Below are 22,594 nucleotides of genomic sequence, written 5' to 3'. Positions count from 1 at the left end.
AAACTCATGTCTTACAACTTCTCCAAAGGACACAGTTTCTCAGGAGAACTAACAAAGGAGAATATTTCACTAACCCTGAAAATGTTAAGCAGGCAGTACTCTGTCCCATCTAATACTGTGAAAGTACAAGATTCAAAGGGTAAAGAAAGACGAAAGTCCTCATCTTGTACCCTTAGATCCAGTCCTGTCACCCTCCTACAAAGAAGGCAGGAGCACAGTGAAAGGTGAGTGCTGAACTTTACCTGTATGTAATACCAACTGACTGCAGACAAGAAAGTATGCAAATGACAGCATGTCAGATTAACAGGCTAGTGTGGGACCTGGTGATTGTAATGACCTTAACTACTAGAATGCACTCTCAAACATGCAACCATTTTTACCACTCAATGAAAAGGCTATAACAATCCCACAAAGGGACTGTAGGGTATATCAACCCTTCCCATCAAGTGACAAGGTGAAGTGAAAGGAGACAAAAAGGGCTAATTACCTGCTCTCAAGCTCAGATCCAACAATATCTAAGAACCTCAAGGGCACCCCCTCCCCTGTGCTTTTACAAGAGTGATTAACTTGCTCTACTAAGTGAAAGGAGGTGGCAAGCATACTCTGACCCTCACCTAATAAGTCAGTACAAGAAGATGCCATTTACTGTTAGATGATAAGAAATGGAACTGGATATCATCCTGGAAAAGGAGTGAAGAATACAACGGGAACCCAGGCTTGACCTAACTTCTGAACATTTGAGCCTTTGCATCTGCCTTATGTGCTCTAACATAGGGTCCCTAATGTCAGTCCCCTTGCTGAGCCCCTTCCGTCACTGCTCCAGGGTGCATGCTGGTCAGAAGATCTCCTTTCATTTGCTGATACCACAGAATCACAGCTTTGAAGAGGTGTAAAACAGCGCATACTGTAGTCCTGTTTTTTGAACTAGGCATCACAGGTACACTTGAAAGGTCTTTACTTTGCAGGAATCACTTGCATAACTTTGCAGTAATGCAGATTAAGAAAGAATCCAAACTGTGTGAGTAACTTAAACAACTGGGGATTGTTGCAAGACTGAGCAAACTTAGGCACACTGCAGGAATATTTTACATAGGCCTAACATATTCTATATATGCCCACTGGGCTTGGAGATTGCTAAAATGGTTAAGGTGTTTATCTCAAGTCACAAGGTACATGGTTTGATTCTCACCTTTGAAAGGGAATTTGGCTAGACTTAAAATGACCTGCAAGGGCAGCTAGCCTAGTACTTACCTATGAACCTATAATTAGATGCACAGTCCCAAGTACAGCAGATGGACATCTGTAAGAAAAGCCACATGGTGCGGCTCAGAAGGAAGCACCTAAGTACCGCAGCCACTGCATAGAGCCATTGAAGTAAGGTTCTGCAGTTTATCTTTTAAATGCTTCATTCAAAGAACTATAATTTCAGTGATGTGATTATACTTAAATTTTAAGGTATATTAAAATGTTGCTATTTTTAAATTGCTATTTTTAGAATAATCCAGCTTTATCTTACTTACAGGATCACCAATTATGCCAAAAGTTACACCTCATTGCATTTGTCAACTGCACCCAGAAAACCAATCCTTAGATTTTTAAAGTGTTTTCGGCACTTTTGACAAAAACTGTTGTTTTCTTTTCCAGAAAAAAACTGTACTTAACTGGAAAAATCTGTTATTGTAAATGGAATTGTTTGGTTTACATTCCCATATGATATTCATTTCACACACTAGCTACTAAGGCATCTACACTTAAAGTGGAAATTTAATGGCACTCTTCTTTCTGCATACAATCAAGCCAATCACAGCCTAATCACCAGTTACAGTACTTACCTGCTACTTCTTCCTTGGACATATCCAGCTGCAGGTCATCAGTGTCATAGTCCAGCATCTCAGAGAAGCGTTCCTGAATGTCTGCTGCTAACTCGTCTCCAAACATATAATCGCAGAACATGACACTGGATCCAGTAAGAGGAACAAACACCCTCTTTGGAAGACCATGAAATTCTTTTTCTGCACCTAAAGGCAAAGTATAATTATCTAAAAATATATTTAGGATTAAGGTCCAATTGTTTTCTTTGCCACGCTAATGACAGCTGTTAAAAAAGGCAATTCCTCTTTGGGTTGCAAACAGAAATGTATCTCATCTCCAGGAATCCTCTAAAGTTATAAGACTACTAATAAAAATGTGGCAAATGTTTGGAGTTTAAAACTCATATGCTATGATCATGTTTGCTAGAAAACTGATTTTTTACAGTCCTGAAATGTTCCTCCCTTTCACATCCACTGTTGTTGTGCATTATTTCTGAGCTTTATTTGTGTTCATTATTCATTCCAGTTTCTATGACTGTACTGGATACGGACATTTTTTACATGTTTCAGATTACATGCTATTCACATTTTTGCGTAAAGGTTATGGCTGGAAATGTTCATTCACTGCTAATTTTACTGGTTGGTAATGAAGATAATACAAAGCTAACAAATACGCAAGTAATCAGAACTAAAACAATCCCTGCTAAAACAGATGATGAACGACATAAGAAATTAAAACATGTTCACAGACTGTAGAATCATTCTGATTGTCTTCAATAAACAATTTGGCAATTATGACCAGCAAAACAGGCCTGAAGAAGACTTTGTGCCATTTGTTATACAATATGAGATAAAAGCATGGAATTATTGTCCTTTCCTTTTCACCAGAATTGCTGTACAGTTTGCAACTGAGATGAATGCAGCAACAGTTTTGTTATTCTTACCTTCTCACTATGCCAGTTATCACTTTCTTGGCTTCTCTCTCTGCTTCTCTCTCACTTTGCCTATGAGTAAATGCAGTGTATGAAAGCATTTATTTGTCACTGGCTTCCTTAGTAAGAAAACTGTGGTCCTATATGAAGTATGTGACCAAAGTTTGCAAAACTTCAAAATAATAAAATATGATTCAAGGAAAAACACTGAATTCTGAAACTTATTGTTAGACCTTTAAAGTGTTTTATGCAGCAATGCTTCAGTCCTGCACAACTAACAATATGCCCTAGACATCATATAACAACTGATTGAGCAAAACTTGTTGATCGGCATTCGATTGAAAAAAAAAAAAGAAAAGAACAAATCTTGCTTTTTGCAGGAGGAAGCCCCAAATTCACTTCCCCCGCTCCCTAGTAATTATATATACTAACTCCGAGATCGCACTACAGAATATGTATGTGTATGTGTGTGTACATATATATAAAACTTTGAGGTCACTGTATCTGAGTAGGAAGAATCCGCCAAAGTACAACAAGCATGGAGTTAATACATATTCCCAAATGTTCAAACTTTCTGTTCTGCTATTCTAAGGATTGTAACTACAGCCCTTGAAATTTCAAAAGACACCAAATAAACTGGATATAAAAGTACTACAAGACATTACAAGACATTTCTTTATATGTTCATCGAATTAACTGTTCCAGTACTGAATACATGGTACAAATTAACATTAAGGAAGGTCCTGTAACTGCTCCTTTTTCATTCGTGACTGCTGTGAGCAATAATTAAATCAACAAGCTGTTTCATGCTTTATGTATCCTTGTCACACTGACTCTTGAGACGATAAACAGACGTCCCTATCTGTTTAAGTCGGTGGTAGCTCAGGTGAATGCAAAAGATCCCACTGCACTTACTGAAAAGAGTAGGGGAAGTTCCCCTTTGCATGGGCTAAATATCTACTAGCAGTATAATGAACTCCTTGGGTCTCCCCCCTGTAAATAGGCTACTAGCCTAGTGGGACTAACCCGGACAACAAAGGATAAATAAATAAAATGAAAAAAAAAAAAACATTTGGCTAATCTGCAGCATTTTTCTGATAAAACAAACCCTTCTTACCACTGCTGAATGCTCAGAACCTTTTTTTCTAGGTCTATTACTAAACAAAAATCCATCTTCTTATATTCTATACATTTACATTAACTGCTTCTTGAACTAAATGTTGTGGCATATTTTTGCATCTGTAAATATGTGTGCTTCACAGCATATCCTTGTATCTGTAAATATGTTTTGTTCATTTCTTATGTGATTCTATTCACCCAAGCTGTGCCTACAGATGGTCCACTGAGGTCAGTATACTACCACGGTAAACAAATATAAATAAATAAAAATTCTATATCCACTTTCTACAATTCAGGATCACATCTTAGCAGAGGCACTCTTGCCAAGCAATGGTATAAATCAAGAACTAAGTCAGAACGGGATTCTTGCTAATGCTGTCAAAAAAGTAGCACTAAAATGTTTGGACAAGTTCTGAATGTGTACTCTTCACAAAGAGGTTTTCTGTTCAACCCATTTTGTCAGAATGGTGCAGTTTGTCATGCTATTTTCAGAGTATTGGAGTTAATTGAGATACTAAGTATATGCATTTCATAGTACATACCACGAAGCTAATGAGAATGGAGAAAAATACAGTAACATCCCGACTGAAATGTCACTCAACTGACAGAGCAAGTGCTGCTGTCTGAGTCTACAATCATCAAAAACCAGGTATAACAGCTACGTATGTGCAGTGCATGCATGCAAACAAGTAGCAGATGCAATGTACTGCCATCTTCACAGACAACAGATACAAGCACAGATTTTTTTTTTTTTTTATTACTTGAAATCCCACATTTTTGTTAATATAAAATATTATGATTTCCAGGAAAAGATCAAGAGCTGTTCAGTGCTCCTGTGGACATATGCAAATGTAAAGGGACCTACTGAGCTTCACTCTTGAGGTTACCATAAATTCACATTACTGTCTAAACAATGCAGTGTACACAAAGAAGACTATAGTCCTCTATATAAGGCCCTTAATATCTCAGCTTAATCTCCAAGGTGCATAAAGCTACCCATGCCCTTTCGCTGACTCAAAGCTTTTCTTTTACCTATTGGACATAGGACACCTATTTGTTGTGCATCTCTTCAGAACAACTCTGAAAAATGCTAATATACTTAACACGTTTCTCTCTCGGATGAAAACAGTAATATCCTGAACTAATCAATCAGGACACAGTGAACCTCCAAGCACTGGACCATCTCAGTTTGGATTTGTCAAAGGCAGGTCATGCTTATTCCATCTGGTGGATTTTTTTGAATAGGTCACCAAAGCAATAGATAAAAGCAAAACTGTATGCACCACATACCTTGACCTGGCCAAATCTTTTGACACAATTCCCCACTCAGGCATAGTATAAAAGCTAAATAAACTAAGAATAAATCCCTATGTCACCCAATGGATTGCCAGCTGACTCAGAGATACAATACAGATAACAAAATAGGGAAAGTTACTTCCACAAAGAGACCAGCCACCAAAGGAGTCCCCCAGTTCTCTAAGCAAAAATCAGGTAAGACAAATAGTAATCCCAGTATTTCATTCCTTCTCAAAACATGTTTGATTATGTACTTTAAGGTTTTAAAGTTCGATTAGAGATTCTTATCAGTATAAAGTGTGGGTCCAACAGCCTTTATACCAAGGAAGCTTATACAGTACTCTTCAGTAACCTACAATCTTAGCATATTGCACAGAATACAAATTTCACTACCATACAGAGAACAAGACCTCTTACATTTATTAATTAAATGGTGCTCCAAAATTCCTTTTTATAGTACAAAATATTTTTTTATTTATTACAATTTAATAAGCCGGTAGGTGGACTGATCTGGGGAACCTTTCCAAGCATGACCTGGAGCATAACGTAGAAAAACAGTGCATGCACTTAGGTTAAAAATTTAAAACAAAACAGTGTAAGAAACTTTGCTGTGTGGAAGATTTTCAATCCATATATATCTAGTTAATCACTGCATATTAATCAGACCAGATAATGGTAGTAGAAGTAGCGAACTTAAACTTGTCCTAACTTAAAAAAAAAATTAAAAAAATATATAATTTCAAATATTATACAGAATTAGTAAGTGGTGCTTCTGCTTAAACTAACCTCCTAAACCCTCAGCTCTACTACTATAGCCCCCTCCTTTCTCCACACTATTTATCCTTTTTCCCCATTTCCTATCAATGTCTATACATTGTCCTTCTTTTGAACGATTATCTTTTTGTTTTTACTCTCATATGTAGTACATTTTGACCACTGCTATCAGTGTAACTCTTAATGTTCATAATTTTGTTCTTTCGTTTTTCTCTTTATAATTGGGCGGCCGCGGTGGTGCAGTGGTTAGCACTGCCGCCTCACAGCAAGAGGTTCTCCAGTTCGATTCATGGCTGGGGTGCCTTCTGTGTGGAGTCTGCATGCCCTCCCTGTGGTCGTGTGGGTTTCCTCCGGTTGCTCCAGTTTCCTCCCATATCTCAAAGACATGCAGTATGTGGATTGGTCACTCTAAATTGGGCCTAGGTGTGAGTTTGTGCATGTGTGTGCCTTCTGTGGAAGGTTGGGTGCCGGGCTGGCAACTCGACACTGTAAAATTCCACTGCCAATCATGAGCAGACAGATGATCCGCTGTGGCGACCCCTAACCGGGAAAAGCCAAAAGAAGAAGAAGGAGAAGTTTTTCTCTTTATAATTCATTTCGTATTTGCATTGTTATTTTTAGTAGTTTTTGTCCTGTGCTTAGATTTGCTGGGGCTCTTTCCCCTTGGGTCTCCACTGAAAATGGGTTGCTTACTATCAATGCAATGCAAATAGCTAATAACCTTTTCTTTTTACAATTATTTTGAATTGTGATTGTTATTTAATATTTGTACATTGTCACTTTATCTTTACGTATGTTTGCTGGGGCTTTTCCCCTCGGGTCTCCACTGAAAATGGGTTTGTTTTCAAACTCAGATGAACTAACCCGGTTAACAAATGTGAAAGAAAGAAAGAAAGAAGTATTTGAATGTATTCTGAGGATTTTTGCCTGGAAACAGACTGTCTACCCTGCTTGGATTACTTTCAAATATACTGTTTTGTTTTTGGACCCACTATAGTTGTTTAGTGGGTTGTTTGAGACTTCGGGGATACCACGGAGATTACTTGTTTTTAGGTTCAAAATTTACATGCATTTAAGTTAAACATCTGAAGTAAACATGACAATTTTATTTACTGAGCACTTATTCACAAAACACTGCAATTATTTACAGAGTAAAGAAGTAGCAGTGTATAAGACTTGAAGTGGAGAATAAAGAAAAAAGTACAGTTGTGTACACTTACCATAAATGTAGATGTTCGAGTGTATTCACTGTTGCAGTCATTACATCTGGGTTATCCTGCTAGCAGGTTAGTCGACTCCTGCTGGCAGGTTGCCCTCAGTCAGCCTGAATTCCAAAGTCTTGGGTCCTGCGTCGGTTGCTGTCGACTCTTCCCTGACATCAGATCGTCAGGGGTATAAAAGATGCAGCTGACGCCATTTTATTTAGTTTTTCTTGCCCCAGATGTCAGGTGCCCCCAAAAAGGTAGGCTAAAATTATGTAAATAAAACATACATGCACAAGAATAAGCTTTACCTTCATCTATAAGCAATACACCACCTAGGTTGTGTAGATTAGAGAAGTAAAGATAAGTTCCAGCAAAAATAGGGGGGGGTGGCGGGTGGGTAACCTGGAATGAAACAGTGAATACACTGGAACATCTACATTTATGGTAAGTGTACACAACTGTACTATGTTCTTCGTGTTTCACTGTTGCAGTCATTACATTTGGGTTGAGTCTCAAAGCTATGGTTGGGGGGCTGGAGCTAAACAGCATTAGGAGCCGCTATGAGGCCCTGCAGAACTGCAGTGGCAAAGCCTGCCCTGGACTTAGAGTAAAGAGGCAGACTGTAATGCTTTGCAAAGGTATGCACTGAACTCCAAGTAGCAGCCACCAAAATGTCCTTGGTTGGTACTCCCCTGAGGAAAGGCTGCAGAAGTGGCTGCAGCTCTGGTTGAATGTGGCCTAATGCCCTTAGGCACTGGTTTGCCATGCTGTGAGTAGCAGAAACGAATGCAGTGACCTATCCACTTTGAAATAGTCTGCTTGGAGATGGCCTTTCCTTGTGATGCTGTGGCATATGCCACTAGTAATTGCTCTGTCTTTCTGAAAACTTTAGTTTTGTCCAAACAGAATCTAAGTTGTCTGTGTACGTCCAAAGAATGCAGAATTTTCTCCCCCTTGTTCTGAGGATTTGGATAAAAGGTTGGCAAATGAATTGTTTGGTTAAGGGCTACACTGGATACCACCTTAAGCACAAATGTTGGGTTTGTTCTCAGAGACCTCAGATGGGTCCGGAGCTGCTGAGCAGGCATCGGCTTCTGAGGGTGTATTCAGACCTAAACAATTATATATTAAACCGACTTCAAAGACAAAGACTAAAACTCCTTTAAAGGCAAAGGAACAAGTTCACCAGTCACAAGGACAGGCCTCCATGCCCAAAAAACAGATGCTCATATTTTTTTTCTTCTGTGCACAGAACAGCACAGTCTAACTATGTTAAATTATTAACAATCTATCTCTGTCCTTTTTTTCTGCTCAACAATATAATGTAATATAATGTGATATGCTGCTTTCCCGTAATCATTTTTTTTGCTCCCAATGCCTGCTGACCACCAGACAATTTCTCAGTCAATTGGCACATTTATTCTTCATATAGTGGTGTGACAAATGACCAAGATAACTCATTACTTAGGCAACTACCTGATCCCCTGTGCATGCCGAGTTACACATCCAATGTCCGGGATGTTTTGGGCATCAGTAAGGGCATAGCACCCACTTCACCTCGACATCAGCCATGGCCCCCTTGAAGCCAGAATTCTAGCGTGGTGTCTTTTCTCTTTAGGGGATTAAACCACAAGAAGTTGCACCTTAGAAATAGACTTTCACAATTCCTCCAAAGGCCAAGTGAGACAGCAAAGGTGCATCACACCTCTCGTCCCCCACTGCCCCACACCAACTCCTCACTAAATGAACTCAGATTGCCTGGGTTGTAGTCAGGACCCTGTCTTTCTACACTAGCACAGCTGACTTTCCAACAATCACTTTTAAAAATTTTAGCTTGTTTCTCCAATCATAAAGGGCCAAACACATTTTCCCTTCAACCAATAAATTCACTTTCTATCCCCCACCTGTAGTAATTTCTACTGCATCCAGTATATCAAATAGGCTACATTAAACCTACTGCACAGAGCACAGATTCCAGTAGACTCTATCACAGACAGTAGGGCATTCAGGTCACACTGTTACATGTTGCTTCCCGATTATGTAGTGCACCGAATGATATTAGCGAAGGTGCAAAACAGTCTTTTTGCTTATACCTATTTTTAAGTGAATACTTATCACCTCGCTTCTTCCTTTTCTCCAGCCAGTACATTTTAAACACAAGAATAGGCAGTAAGACAGTGGAGAAATACTTGGGGAAGAAAATCAGATACTTGGCTAACAAAAGAAATAGGTAATCGTTTTGGGTATTCAGAACTTAAGGTACACTAAATTAGTAAGTCTTGCATTTTTTCCTTTGACTCTTACTAGTGCATAACACTTATGAAGATGAAAGGAAATGATAAGAAGTGTCATAGTAGGAATTAAAGACCCCCTCCTAAGTGGTTCTGCTACTTTGCAATTATTTTAAGGACACTTTGCTCCTATTATCTGCCAGTTATCACCTTCCTTTCTTCCAACTGATCTTTTTGTTCAGCAACAATCAGGACATGTGTTGATCAAGGGGGTTCACCATTAAGGCACCCATCACACGTGGTTTGGATTATTGTTCCTTAAGTCTTATCCCCTGTGCTCACTCAGTGACTGTCCATGGGTAGAGTGTGAATGGGCATCAGTGCTGTACCTCCCCTCACTTCAAAAGGGGGTGATGGCAACAAGATACACTGCCCACCTGTAGGAAGCACCATTTGGTGATTTCACAAGTCTTCACCAGGGAAATCCGTCGAACGTGCTAATGCCCTGGGCATGCTCACTCTCTCTCTCTCTCATAAAATGGGTGCATTCATCCTTCCCTGTCTGCCCATGAAACACCTAACCTGTGATTCAAACTTTAGGGTGCCTGGGTTGTACCCAGACTCGCTCTCAACCTCTACACAACTGGCACAGTCTATTTCCCATTAGACTGAAGCAAATAAGCATGACAAACAAGAGCTGTGCTTTTCATTGCTAGCTGTGCTGCTGGATGAAATAGGTTAAACAAGTGTTCACAGTGGGAGATGTCCTTGAATGACCTGTGTTTTTTTCTGTATTACCTTATTTATTTATATTAGTGCTGTTGACCTTGTGATTTTAACAGGAAGCCATTCGTGTATCTGCAATCCTGCCCCAGAAAAGCTGGTTAGCTATCTGCTATAAAACACACCAACATATCTGAACATCGTCCTAAGGACAGTGAGTCAGCAGGTTACAGGTGCAGTGTATTAATATATTTAGTCTTCTCACGAAGGCTGACAGGCCATAATGGTATGATGGAACATGATTAACAATTAATCATAAAATTGTTCCAGATGCTATACAATCATAAAATTGCTGCAGGCACTAAATATTAACACATCCTTCCCAGAAAGTGCAGGCATACCATTTGCTGGTCCTTGCGGTCTTGGGTGTAGAAGTAATTTAAACTGGAGTCAGTGGGATCCAGTAAATATCATTAAAAGCAGGAGATGTAGTGGGGAGAGCCAGACTCAACATAATAGCAGATTAAGTTTGGATCTCTATAAACCAAGCTGGTAACACCTGCTAAACTATTTTAGTTGTGGTATTTGTTTCCATTATATGCAGTAATGTTCAACTAGCTTTACACCAACTACAAACAAGATCCTCATTAATTCTGAAACAAGAAATTAAAAATATGATGCCTCTCTTCTCTGGGCCTAGAAATAACCTGCCTTCCCTACTGAAGAAGAGTAGAGTCAAAAATGTGTCTTGGGACTGTTGTGGAAATAAAAATAAATGATTAGAAGGCTGTTTACTGAATATTTAGTACCCCTGTTACTTAATTAGCATCAAAGTATAGACAGTGAAATGTAAACCTCTTTTAAACCTTATTTACACTGTTATCAATGTCCATGCATCCCTATGATCTAGTTATGGACTCATATCTAAGAACTGTCAAATGAGTCCCTTAATGCACACAGAAATGTGAAGCAACAATCTAAACAATAACTGCCCTACAGACTGCTACAATTCTTAAAATTAAATGGCCAGCATATACTGTGATAGTCAAATACAGCCAGACAAGGAATGACTGTTCAGATCAATTATAGGTTCATAAGAGGTTATTAGGTTAGCAGACCTAGAACATTTACCAACCTTGCCATGCTAATCCTGTTGCCTCAATTGTCCTTGGTTAGATGGACATAGTTCACAGAGCGAGTTTATGATAAACACTTACTACCCCTGTCCCCGAGGGACATGGGTGTCACCCCCAGGCTGAATTGGCAGTCTCCCATCCATTTGTCTGGGTTGCGCTTGAATAGGGTCAGTGAGAAGCTCTGGTTCACGTGAATTGGAAGTTTATTCCAGAGCAGTGGCAATTTCTGAGAGATATATCTGTCTTTCCAGCATGTTCTGTTAATGTCATAAACTACGTTAAGATCCCTAGAGCAAGTGACACTTGTGCCATTTGACTTGCAGGTGTGCAGCACATCTATCAAGGAAGGGTCAGAAACTGCACTGTAGGCCAGGCACAAGTCACCTCTCCGCAGCCTATATGATACAGAATACAGTGATGTGGCTTTCAGTATATCCACATAAGTCATGCTTTGGAAGCTCTGTATTTTCTTGATGAGAAACTTCTGTGGTTTCACCAGCTGGTGAAAAACATGCAGAAGGGAGTACTGTCCTCTATTAATGGTTTGATGTGGGTCAAGTACAGTATAGTTAAATAACATCCTTAGACATGGATGCAATGCCCTTACTTATATAATGCACAATGTAGAAGGCTTTCCTTACCACTGTGGAAACTTGGTGGTTTTAATTTCAGACTGCCATCTACCTGTGCTCCCAGATCTCACACCACTGGGTTTGAACTTAGGGTGTGCTTTTAATGTTATAATTAGCAGGGAATTCTGTTTTGCAAAGGGGATAATAATACACGTTTTTGTGTTTAGTTTTAGACTGTGGCTTTGGCACCAGTCATTTGTCTGTGTTAGCCCCCTCCTGTAATGCATTAACATCATCAGGGGACTTAATGATTGCACTCAATTTGCAATCATCAGCGAACATTGTAAGCCAAAGGCCATCTACTTCAGTCTGGACTTCCGAGAAATAGACTTCAAACAGTAAAGGTCCTAGTACAGATCCTTGTGGTACACCACTGGTGATAGGTCTACTGGTAGAGGTGGAGTCACCAACTTTGAAAGTATGTGTTTTGTTGTTGAGACAATTTGCTACCCATCTAGTGATGTAAGGGTTAATCCTCAATTTAATTTCTGCAAGCATTTTGAGTTTCTAACAGCATGATGGGAATGGACCCCATTCCTAAGTCAAAGTATGATTAAAGTTCACGAAATTAATACTGTTTCAACCTTTGATGTTAGCCACAGATTCTCTTTGCAGCACTCGCAATGTGCCCAGTAATGACTACTATTGCAATTCGTACAGTTACATGTATCAGTAACATATCTCAGTACAATTGTAATTTTTTTTTTATAGGACCCATTGTTCCTACTACTACTGGAACTGTCTGGGTATCCTTCTTCCACATTGCCCTCATTTCTGCCTGCAAATCCTGGCATTTTATGGCTTTGTGTCTCTCTGTAAGTAAGATACTGTAGTCAGTGGATGTAGCAGTTTCAATGGTCAATGCTACTTATAGATTCATAGGTTCATACTAGACTATCTGCCCTAGGGCATTTATAAGCCTAGCCAGAGTGTGTTTGGCTTTCGCCACCCATTTTAAATTAATTTTGCTATGCCCTTTTTCAAGGTTAGTATACTATGCCTCTGTCTAACAGTGACACAGAAGTGATACCCGGGGTAAACCTACGATCTCTCACCCACTCATCAAGATTCCTCTTGAAGTGAGTCAATGAGGGACTCTGCCTAACCTGGACTGGGATTTTATTACAGAGTGAAGGGAGCCTCTGGGTTATGAATCTGTCCCTCCAGCATGTCCTCTGTCTTCTTTTCATGGACTACTACATCTGGTTTTCTTACATCGATTTTTTGGACTGTTAGTAATGGATGATCCCATGTGGTATAAACTTCATCATTTTCTATAATGCCTTTTGGCTCATGTTTCCAGCTACTTCAATATTATATTTGCACAATCCCCAACCCAACAGTCTTGCCACATTATTATGCCTTTCAGCTACAGTTCTTCTGCCATTAGTATATCACAACCAGCAACAAGATGTGCAACTGTTTCCAATTCTTTTACAAAACCTACATTTGTCTATTTCTCCCACGTTCAATGGACTTTGTAAACTAATGTGCAAGTACTCCACTATCTTTTGCTGCCAATATTAACCTTTCATCTTTTGGTTTAAATTCACCTCTCCTTAACCATTCCTGCATTCGATCCTGATCAACATAAGGTTGCTTCAAGAGTTTTCTATACTTGCAACTCTATTTATGCATTTTCCACATTTCTTGCCTTCTCATCTGATCCTTCACCTTACAGTCTATCTTTTGTTTTTTGGAACATTTTGTTGCTACCAGATTTTTATCTACTTCTGGTTTGATTTCCATTCCTGCTTGACTCCAATATGCTTCTGCTAAACTAAGCAGGGAAGTCATCATAGACTTATTCTCATGTTTCGAAACTTTCATTACGTTTGGGTCTTGTGAGATCAGCAGATATGTATGCAGTACCACAAATCTATACATGTAATCAATTTCTAGGAGGCCCATATCTTCTTCAGAATGGGGAATATTTAGTCTAGATATGCACTGATTTTGATAAATCATTTGATGGCACGAAGCATCCTTCTTGTTTTCCTGTCCAACCTATCCAACACCTTTTGGGGCCAGTCGATCACTCCAAAACTGTAAGTTAGGACAGGAAGAGCAAATTGGTTTATAGTTTGGACTTTGTTTCTAGATGTCAACACTGTTTTCAGTATTACTTTTAGTTTTCTAAAATATTCCTTACTAAGTTTTATTCCCATTTGTTCATGTTTTATTGTTAATCTTTTATCAAATCCCAAATATTTACACACTCCCTCTTGCACAAGTTCTTTTATATCACATTATTGCCCAAACTGATGTTTTCTTGGTATTGTAGCTTTCCAACATTGAAGGTTTCTTTTGCACATTTACTTATTTTATTTTACATTTGTTTACCGGGGGAGGTAGACTGGACAGAGCTGTCCATTTTCAGCAGAAGCCCGGGGAGAAAAGCTCCAGTACAATTGCTAACATACTATATACAAGATATTTACTTGAGCATTGTGGTTTAGACATACAGGTATAAAATATAGCAGATAACATGATTGCATAAGATATTTACATTAGCATAGTGACTTAGACATACAATTAAATGTATAGCAGGTAGTAACATATGATTGTTGTTCATACAGTATGTTAAGTAGAGATAATCTTGTTCCCCTCTACTCATCCCTAATCAGACCCATTATAGAGTACAATACCCCGTTTGGCATGCATCTCACAAGACACCTACAACAATTGGAAAGGCCACAGAAATGCCTCACTAAGAGGATTACCGGCCTCAAACAGATGCCATACGCAGACAGTCTCAAAAAACTCCAGCTCTACTCCGTCACATATCGCCTACTCAGAGGCAACATCTGCCTAACATACAAAGCTATGTCAAACCCAGAGCTGTTGGACATGCTCCACTTAAAGAAATCCCAATCCCTCCGAGCTACACGATCGTGGGACCTAAACCTTGTCACTACAATAAACAGAACATGCAGGAGGGATAGATTTCTGTCCCAGAGACTTCCCATACTCTGGAACAAACTACCCATTCATGTCAAGCAAAGCTCCTCATTGGCCCTCTTTAAAAAAAATCTTGACGACTGGATGGGAAACAGAAAATTCACCCCGGAGATCACTTCTGCGGCACTGCTTGACAGGGGCACAGGAAAATAATTTTCATGGATAGCAAAAGCCAGGGAACCTTTCTGGCTATGCTTATATAGGCCCCAGGGCCGACAGCCTAATACCTACCTATGAACCTATAAGATGTACTGAAGATAAGACAAGAAAGGAAAAACTAAAAAATAGTAGCCAGATAATCTTGAAGATGTAATGAAGATAAGAGAAGAAAGGAAAATCTAAAAATACTAGCCAGTTTGTCATAGGAGGAGAATATAGACAAGTTCATACGAGGTTCATTGCCATTTTAAGGGAAAACTTTTCAATTTAGTCTAGGGGAGAGTTAGTGGGTATAGATGGGACAGTGGGGAGCAGGCGACAGTGAGTTGGTAAGTAATGTGTGATAATATATAGTGCATCTGTGGGAGTTTTAAAGAAGAGGTTGGATAGTAGGTAGGGGAAAGGTGTTAGAATATGTCAGCCAGGTGCTAGGCATTTACATGTCCAGAAGTTTAGTTGGGAAATAAGCTGATTTTTGACAATGGTTTTGATGGGTTGTACCCTGATTTGTAGTGGTAGGGAGTTCCAAGTCTTGGTAATGTTGCTAGAAAACAGGGAGTCCCTAGAACTGTAATGGCTTTTGGAGACTGCAGTTAGTGCCTTGTTAGTGGATCTTCTAAGTTCTCGGTTATTGGAGTAGAGGGTGATCAGGTCTTGTAAGGCTGGAGTTCTGTCAGGGTGGGACAGTATTTGGTGAGCTAGAAGAAGTTGATCTTTAGAGCCAAGGTGTTAGGGAGTTCCAGCCAGGAAAGCTGTTTTAGGGCTTGACAGTGGTGGGTGCGGTAGGAGGAGTTTGTGGCAAATTTTGCTATTTTGTTGTAGCATACTGATAGCTTGTTTAATTTGCTGGTTAAGAAGTTTTTACATCTGTAAAAAGTACCTAGTTTTTTGTTGACTGTGGTTATTGTATGAGCTATGTGCTTGTTAAATTTCATATTATTATCAATAATGACCCTTTTGGCATGTGTGATGGGGGAGATAGGGGGATTATCTGATGCAGAAATAGAGAACGGGGGAGTAGGTACTGCTGCTTTGGAAGGATGGAAGGGCATAAGTTGAGTCTTTTTAGGATTTTGTATTAGCTGGGAGTTTATTAGCCAGCTTTTGATGGATGTAAAGGCTTCTTTGGTCTTGAAGTGAAGTTGTTGGAGGGTGGGGGCAGAGCAGAATAAGGTGGAGTCATCAGTGTATTGAACCAGGTTTGCTAGAGGAGTGGCTTTGAGAAGATTATTTGTAAATATAGTGAAACGTAGGGGTCCTATGGCTGATCCTTGGGGTACTTTCAGAATGCTTAAGAAGACAGTGTTGAAGTACTCAATTGCTTCATCTAAAGAAAGTGTTAAAAAGGGGGATCAGTTAGAGTGTTTAAGGGCTGCATTAAGGTCGTCAGCCCTGACGTTTTTAGTGTATCTGCTGTGTTTAAGAAAGCTAGTTCTAGTGAGTTTAGTTTGGTCTCTGATGAAGAAGGCTGGGAGGTGGTCGCTAGAGTGTCGTGTAGTGTACCGAAATTATGAGTGGAAGATGGGCGATTATTGAGAATCCAGTCTAGTATTGGTTCTTTTTTTTGAGGTTTTGCCTACCCTTGTAGGGGGTTGTATAAGCTGTGAGAAGCCATAAAGGTTAATATGATTTGAGGGGTGGGGTGAGTTAAGTGAGGTCCAATCAATATTGAAGTATAATGTATAATATAATGGTATAATATATAATATAATATATATATATATATATATATATATATATATATATAGTATAATGGTTTCATGGCGGAGGGTTTCTGATGCCCAGTGGAGAAGAGATTCTAGGGGTTTGATTTTATCTCCCGGAAGGATATATGATCCTAAGATATTTAGCTGTTTTTGTGTATTTAGTCTTACCTTAGCAAGTAGGATCTCTGCATTATTAAATGCAGGGATTTCAATGTAAAGTAGTTCAACACTGATGTTGTTCTGCTACAGGAGAGTGACTCTACCGCCTCTTTTAGCTGTATGGTCTTTTTGTAGTATGGTATAACCAGGAGGAAGTATTTCTTTGTTTTTAATGTGTGGTTTGAGCCATGTTTATGTGAGGAAGATGATGTCAGGTAAGTATAATGCTATGGTTGCATGGAGCTCAGTAGTTTTGTTAAGGATGCTTCTTATGTTATGATTTATTATTAGAATATCGGATGTTTTCTTAAGTAGGCTTGTATTGGTTCTAGGCTGATTTTGGTGATTTGTTGGATTTGTTATTGGATCTGGGTTGGGGTTGATATTGGCAATGCATAGCAAGTGAGAGGCAATGTTTATTATGGTTTGCAAGTATTTGGAGAAGGCTAAGTCACACTGTATGGATACTCTAGATTTGCATTGATAATGGAGGAGTTTGTAGGGGTATAGGTCATAGGTGGTGTGGTTAAAGACTGATGGTGAGAAGAGTAAGGGGTAGTTAGTGAATGTTGGAGGTGAGGTTGAAGTGGGGTGACTTATGTTGGAGATTGTAATGCTGTTGAAGTAGGGTGAGATTAGATGGGCTGTGATGGTGAGTGCTAGTGTTAGAATTATTTGATGGGAGTACATGTTTGGTTTCTTAGAAGTGGTAGGAGTCCATAGCGATTAACCCTGTGGAATGTGTAGGGGTCATGATAGTATATTGGTAGGATGGACTGTAACAACTTTAAGAGTGGGGAGGTACCATGTGTAGTGTGTGTGTAATATGAGAGCAAAGGGGAAGGAGGGGTGGTGGTGATTGTGTGATTGGCTGAAAGATGGGGGTTGGGTGTGATAAGGTTAGGTATAATGGAACTGAGCCCATCATTTGTTTATAGGAAGGCCAGGAATATTAGAAGTTTTGTTGAATTTAAACCTAGACCATGTGAGAAAAGCACTAAAAGATGTGAAACTAATTGTACATTTTGTATATTTATACAGCAAGGTGATAGTTTTTATTGCCCTTATTTAAAGAAGATCATTAAAACCAATGCAGGGGGTGACTGTAATACTAAAAAAGTAATTTACAGGGCACAGTGCAATGAATGTCATGCTTTCTATGTGGGCAAGACTGTAAATAAATTCAAGCGAAGGATTTCATGTCATCTGTCAGAAATCCACTCTGGATGTAAAAATAATGCACTAGCCAAACACCTTTCTCTTCATAAAAGACACACAGGTTTTAAGTTCCAGATCCTGGATCACATAGACATGGGTGATCTTGAAGGAGACATCCCGAATATTCTGGAGAAACAGGAACTCATGTGGCAATGAAAGCTGAACTCTTTTAGAAAGCCTGGACTAAACTACTACTGTTCAATTAAAAGTGCACTGGAACTTAGAAAATTGCCACATTGTTTACATGATTAATTGTTATTTTATTTATTTATTTATTTATTTCTACAAATTGGTTTTAAATACCAGTTTAAATCATTTGAAATTTAAGTGTATATTTTGTTTCCATCATCATACATATATTTTTTTATTTTTTTTTCTGGCTCTCTTTTTTCCACTTTATTCAAAATGATGGTAATAACAATACTAACTAATTATACAATTATATAGGTTTTTAGGGTTCTTGTACACAGACCTGAAGAAGTCTAGAAGGATGAAAGCGATCTTTGTTAACAATAGGTTATGAAAATAGAAACTGATTTTTACATGCAAAATGTATATGTGTATATTTATATATAATTTTTGATCACAAAATGAACCAAGGTTGATATATTTCCAGCCATGTAGTACATTGCCTTATATAAAATCACAGACTTAATAATTTGGTTAAATAAGATGTACCAATAAAGTATATTAGGGCTATATATTATTATGACAGCTACTAGGTAGGGCAGGACCAGCTCGAATGTCACACTGATGGGGGAAGGGATGTGAATTTAACATGTGTACCAATAACTCTTTGTTTTACAGCACAATAAACCACTCCCATGCCTGATAAAAATATATATATATTTAGAAAGCTTGTGAGGAAATTATTACTCTATTTTTGTTTTACTTGGATCGCTTGTCTGTGTACTTAATAAAGGATTTTCGACTGGAAACAGACTGCCTGCCTTGCTTGGATTACTTTCGAATACTTAGTAATGCTGTAGAATTATATATTTTCAATTATTGCTTTTTGACTTGACGAGTTTACGTTCGCTACTTCTACTACTATTGTCCGATCTGATTAATATACAGTGATTAACTAGAAATATATGGGCTGAAAATCTTCCACAGAGAAGTTTCTTACACTGATTTGTTTTTAGACCCACTACAATTTAGTGGGTTGTTTTGAGACTTTGGGGATACCACGGAGATTACTTGTTTTTTGACATGAACAAAACATGCCAGAGATACAGACACTCGTGTTAAAATGCCAGGTTTTTGTGATATACAAAAATGAGACCACAATAAATAATTTCAAAACTTTTCCCACCTTTAATGTAACCTATCACCTGTACAAGTCAACTAAAAAACAAACAAACAAATCTGTTAGGGGAAAAATATAAAAAATACAAAAAAACGCACAATACACTGGTTGCATAAGTGTGCACACCCTTAAACTAATACTTTGTTGTGTGTGCACACCCTTAAACTAATACTTTGATGAAGTACCTTTTGATTTAATTACAACATTCAGTCTTCTTGGGTAGGAGTCTATCAGCATGGCACATCTTGACTTGGCAATATTTGCCCACTCTTCCTTGCAATAGCACTCCAAATCTGTCAGATTGCGAGGGCATCTCTTATGCATTGCCCTCTTCAGGTCACCCCACAGATTTTCTATTGGATTTAGGTCTGGACTCTGGCTGGGCCATTCCAAAACTTTAATTTTCTTCTGGTGAAGCCATTTTTTTTGTTGATTTGGATGTATGTTTGGGGTCATTGTCGTGTTGAAAGATGAAATTCCTCTTCATCTTCAGCTTTCTAGCAGATGCTTGAAGGTTTTGAGCCAAAAAGTGACTGGTATTTGGAACTGTTCATAATTCCCTCCATCTTGACTAAAGCCCCAGTTCCAGCTGAAGAAAAGAAACCCCAAAGCATGATACTGCCACCACCATGCTTCACCATGGGGATGGCGTTCTTTTGGTGATACAAAGTGTTGTTTTTGCGCCAAACGTACCTTTTGGAATTGTGGCCAAAAAGTTCAACCTTGGTCTTATCAGACCATAACACATTTTCCCACATGCTTTTGGGAGACTTGATGTATTGTTTTGCAAATTTTAGCTGGGCCTGGATGTTTTTCTGTGTAAGTAAAGGCTTCCGTCTTGCAACCCTACCCCATAGTCCAGACATATGGAGAATATGGGAGATTGTTGTCAGATGTAGTACACAACCAGTACTTGCCAGAAATTCCTGCAGCTCCTTCAGTGTTGCTCTTGGTCTCTTGGCAGCCTCCCCGACCAGTTTTCATCTTGTCTTTTCACCAATTTTGGAGGGACGTCCAGTTCTTTGCAACATCACTGTTGTCCCATATTTTCTCCACTCTTTGATGACTGTCTTTGTTGTGTTCCATGCTATATCCATTGCTGTGAAAATTTTTTTTGTACCCTTCTCCTGACTGATACCTTTCAACAATGAGATCCCTTTGATGCTTTGTAAGCTCTCTGTGAACCATGGCTTTTACTGTAGCAGGCAACTGAGTAAATGTCAGGAAAATCCTACTAGGACAGCTGAACTTTATTTGGGTTTAATCAGAGTCTCTTTAATTGATGGCAGGTGTGTACCCAAGAAGACTGAATGCTGTAATTAAATCAAAAGGTGCTTCAACAAAGTATTAGTTTAAGGGTGTCCACACTTATGCAGCCAACATATTCTAGATTTTTTATTTTTTATATTTTTCCCTAATGGATTTGTTTTTCAAATGAATTGTACAAGCTATAGGTCACATTAAAAGTGGGAAAAGTTTTGAAATGATTTTTTGTGGTCTCATTTTTTATATCACAAAAACCTGGCATTTTAACAGGGGTATGTGAACGTTTTATATTCACTGTATGTGTCGCAGAGATTAACCCTTTTCTGAAACAGGCTTCCTATTGACGTAAAGCACAGTCATTCCCGGACCCTCTACAAATGCAGTTTGAATCAATGGATGGGGAATCATAAATTCAATCCTGGGATGTTGCCCATGTCCCTTATGGACTGAGGCAATCTGCAAAATACTCAAAGGCAAAGTCACAAACCTAAGCCATCCTCTAGCCCTTAGGGATCGAAAATTAGGTAAAATTCAGATAATAATGTTTAGGCTTGTAAGGGCTCTTGAGCCATTAGCCTAGTTATTTCATATGAACCTATGGTAGTGTTAGAGAATGGATTTTCAGTAACGTAATGTGTAGGGTTAGGGTTAGGAAAGTACAGCTGTGTACACGTACCATAAATGTAGATGTCCGAGTGTATTCACTGTTGCAGTCATTACATTTGGATAATCTGCTTGCAGGTTGCCCTCAGTCGGCCTGATTAACAAAGTCTTGGATCCTGCGTCAGTTGCTGTCCATTCTTCCATGGTGTCAGGTCATCAGGGGTATAAAACCTACAGCCGACGCCATTACATCAGTTTTTCTTGCCCAAGGTGTCAGGTGTCCCCCTAATGGGGAGCAATTAAACATAAAAACACAAAGGTATACCTCCAACAAAAAAGCAAATACACCAAAAAGGCATAGTAAAGGAAAGTAGAGGTATAGCCAAAAGAAGTTAGGGGACAGGAGGAAGGGTAACCAGGACTGCAACAGTGAATACACTCGAACATCTACATTTATGTAAGTGTACACAACTGCACTAGGTTCTTCGTGTTTCACTGCTGCAGTCATTACATTTGGGTAGATTCCCAAAGCTATGGTTGAGAAGAGGAGTTTAGATAGCATTAGGGCCAGCTATAAGGCCCTGCAAGACTGCAGTGGCAAAGCCAGCTCTGGATTTAGAGAAAATTGGCAAATGATAATGCTTGGTGTAAGTATGTACAGAACTCCAGGTAGCAGCTTCTAGGATGTCCCTGGTAAAAACACCTCTGAGAAAGGCTGTAGAAGTAGATGCAGTCCTGGTGGAGTGAGGTCTGATCCCCTGGGGGATAGGTTCTCCATGGTGCTTATAGCAGAAATGAATGCAATGGCTTATCCATTCAGAAATGGTTTGTTTTGAAATAGCCTTCCCCTCTACCCCTGCAGCAAATGCTACCAGCAGTTGTTCAGATTTTCTTTGAGGTTTAGTCCTGTACAAGTAGAATCTAAGTTGAGTGTCTGTGCACATCCAAGGAATGTAGAATCCGTTCCCCTTTGTTCTGTGGATTGGGAAAGAAGGTTGGCAAATGAATGGGCTGATTAAGAGCCACACTGGATACCACCTTGGGCATGAAGGATGGATTGTTTCTGAATGACACCCTGTCCGCATGAAAGATGATGAAAGGCTCCACTGCCATAAGGGCCTGTAATTCAGATACCCTTCTAGCTGAAGTGATTGCTAAAAGGAAAGTTGTTTTCCAAGAAAGAAATTTTAAGTCTGCAGTAGCAGCTGGCTCGAAAGGAGGTAGAGTGAGTTTCTCAAATACAAAGTTAAGGTCCCAGGCTGGGGTTGGAGCTCTCCTGGGTGGTCTCAAATATTTGGTCCCTCTGAGGTACTGCTTGAGCAGTGGATGAGAGAAGAGGGGAGGTTCTGTGTTA

At 39.1% G+C, this 22,594-nt stretch overlaps 1 protein-coding gene across 1 annotated transcript in view; it reads right to left on the bottom strand.

The window, feature by feature from the left end:
- Positions 1 to 22,594, bottom strand: part of ODR4 (odr-4 GPCR localization factor homolog) — a 606,843-nt gene that overhangs the window by 65,897 nt on the left and 518,352 nt on the right. The window contains exon 12 of the mRNA XM_044085317.1: positions 1,833 to 2,018. Coding sequence (XP_043941252.1) covers positions 1,833 to 2,018 — 186 coding nt within the window. The remainder of the gene's footprint in view (positions 1 to 1,832; positions 2,019 to 22,594) is intronic.

This window comes from Protopterus annectens, chromosome 10.part0, assembly GCF_019279795.1.
Source record: "Protopterus annectens isolate FY-2018-M chromosome 10.part0, PAN1.0, whole genome shotgun sequence".
Lineage (NCBI taxonomy): Eukaryota > Metazoa > Chordata > Ceratodontiformes > Protopteridae > Protopterus > Protopterus annectens.
This window is presented reverse-complemented; position numbering and strand designations above follow the sequence as displayed.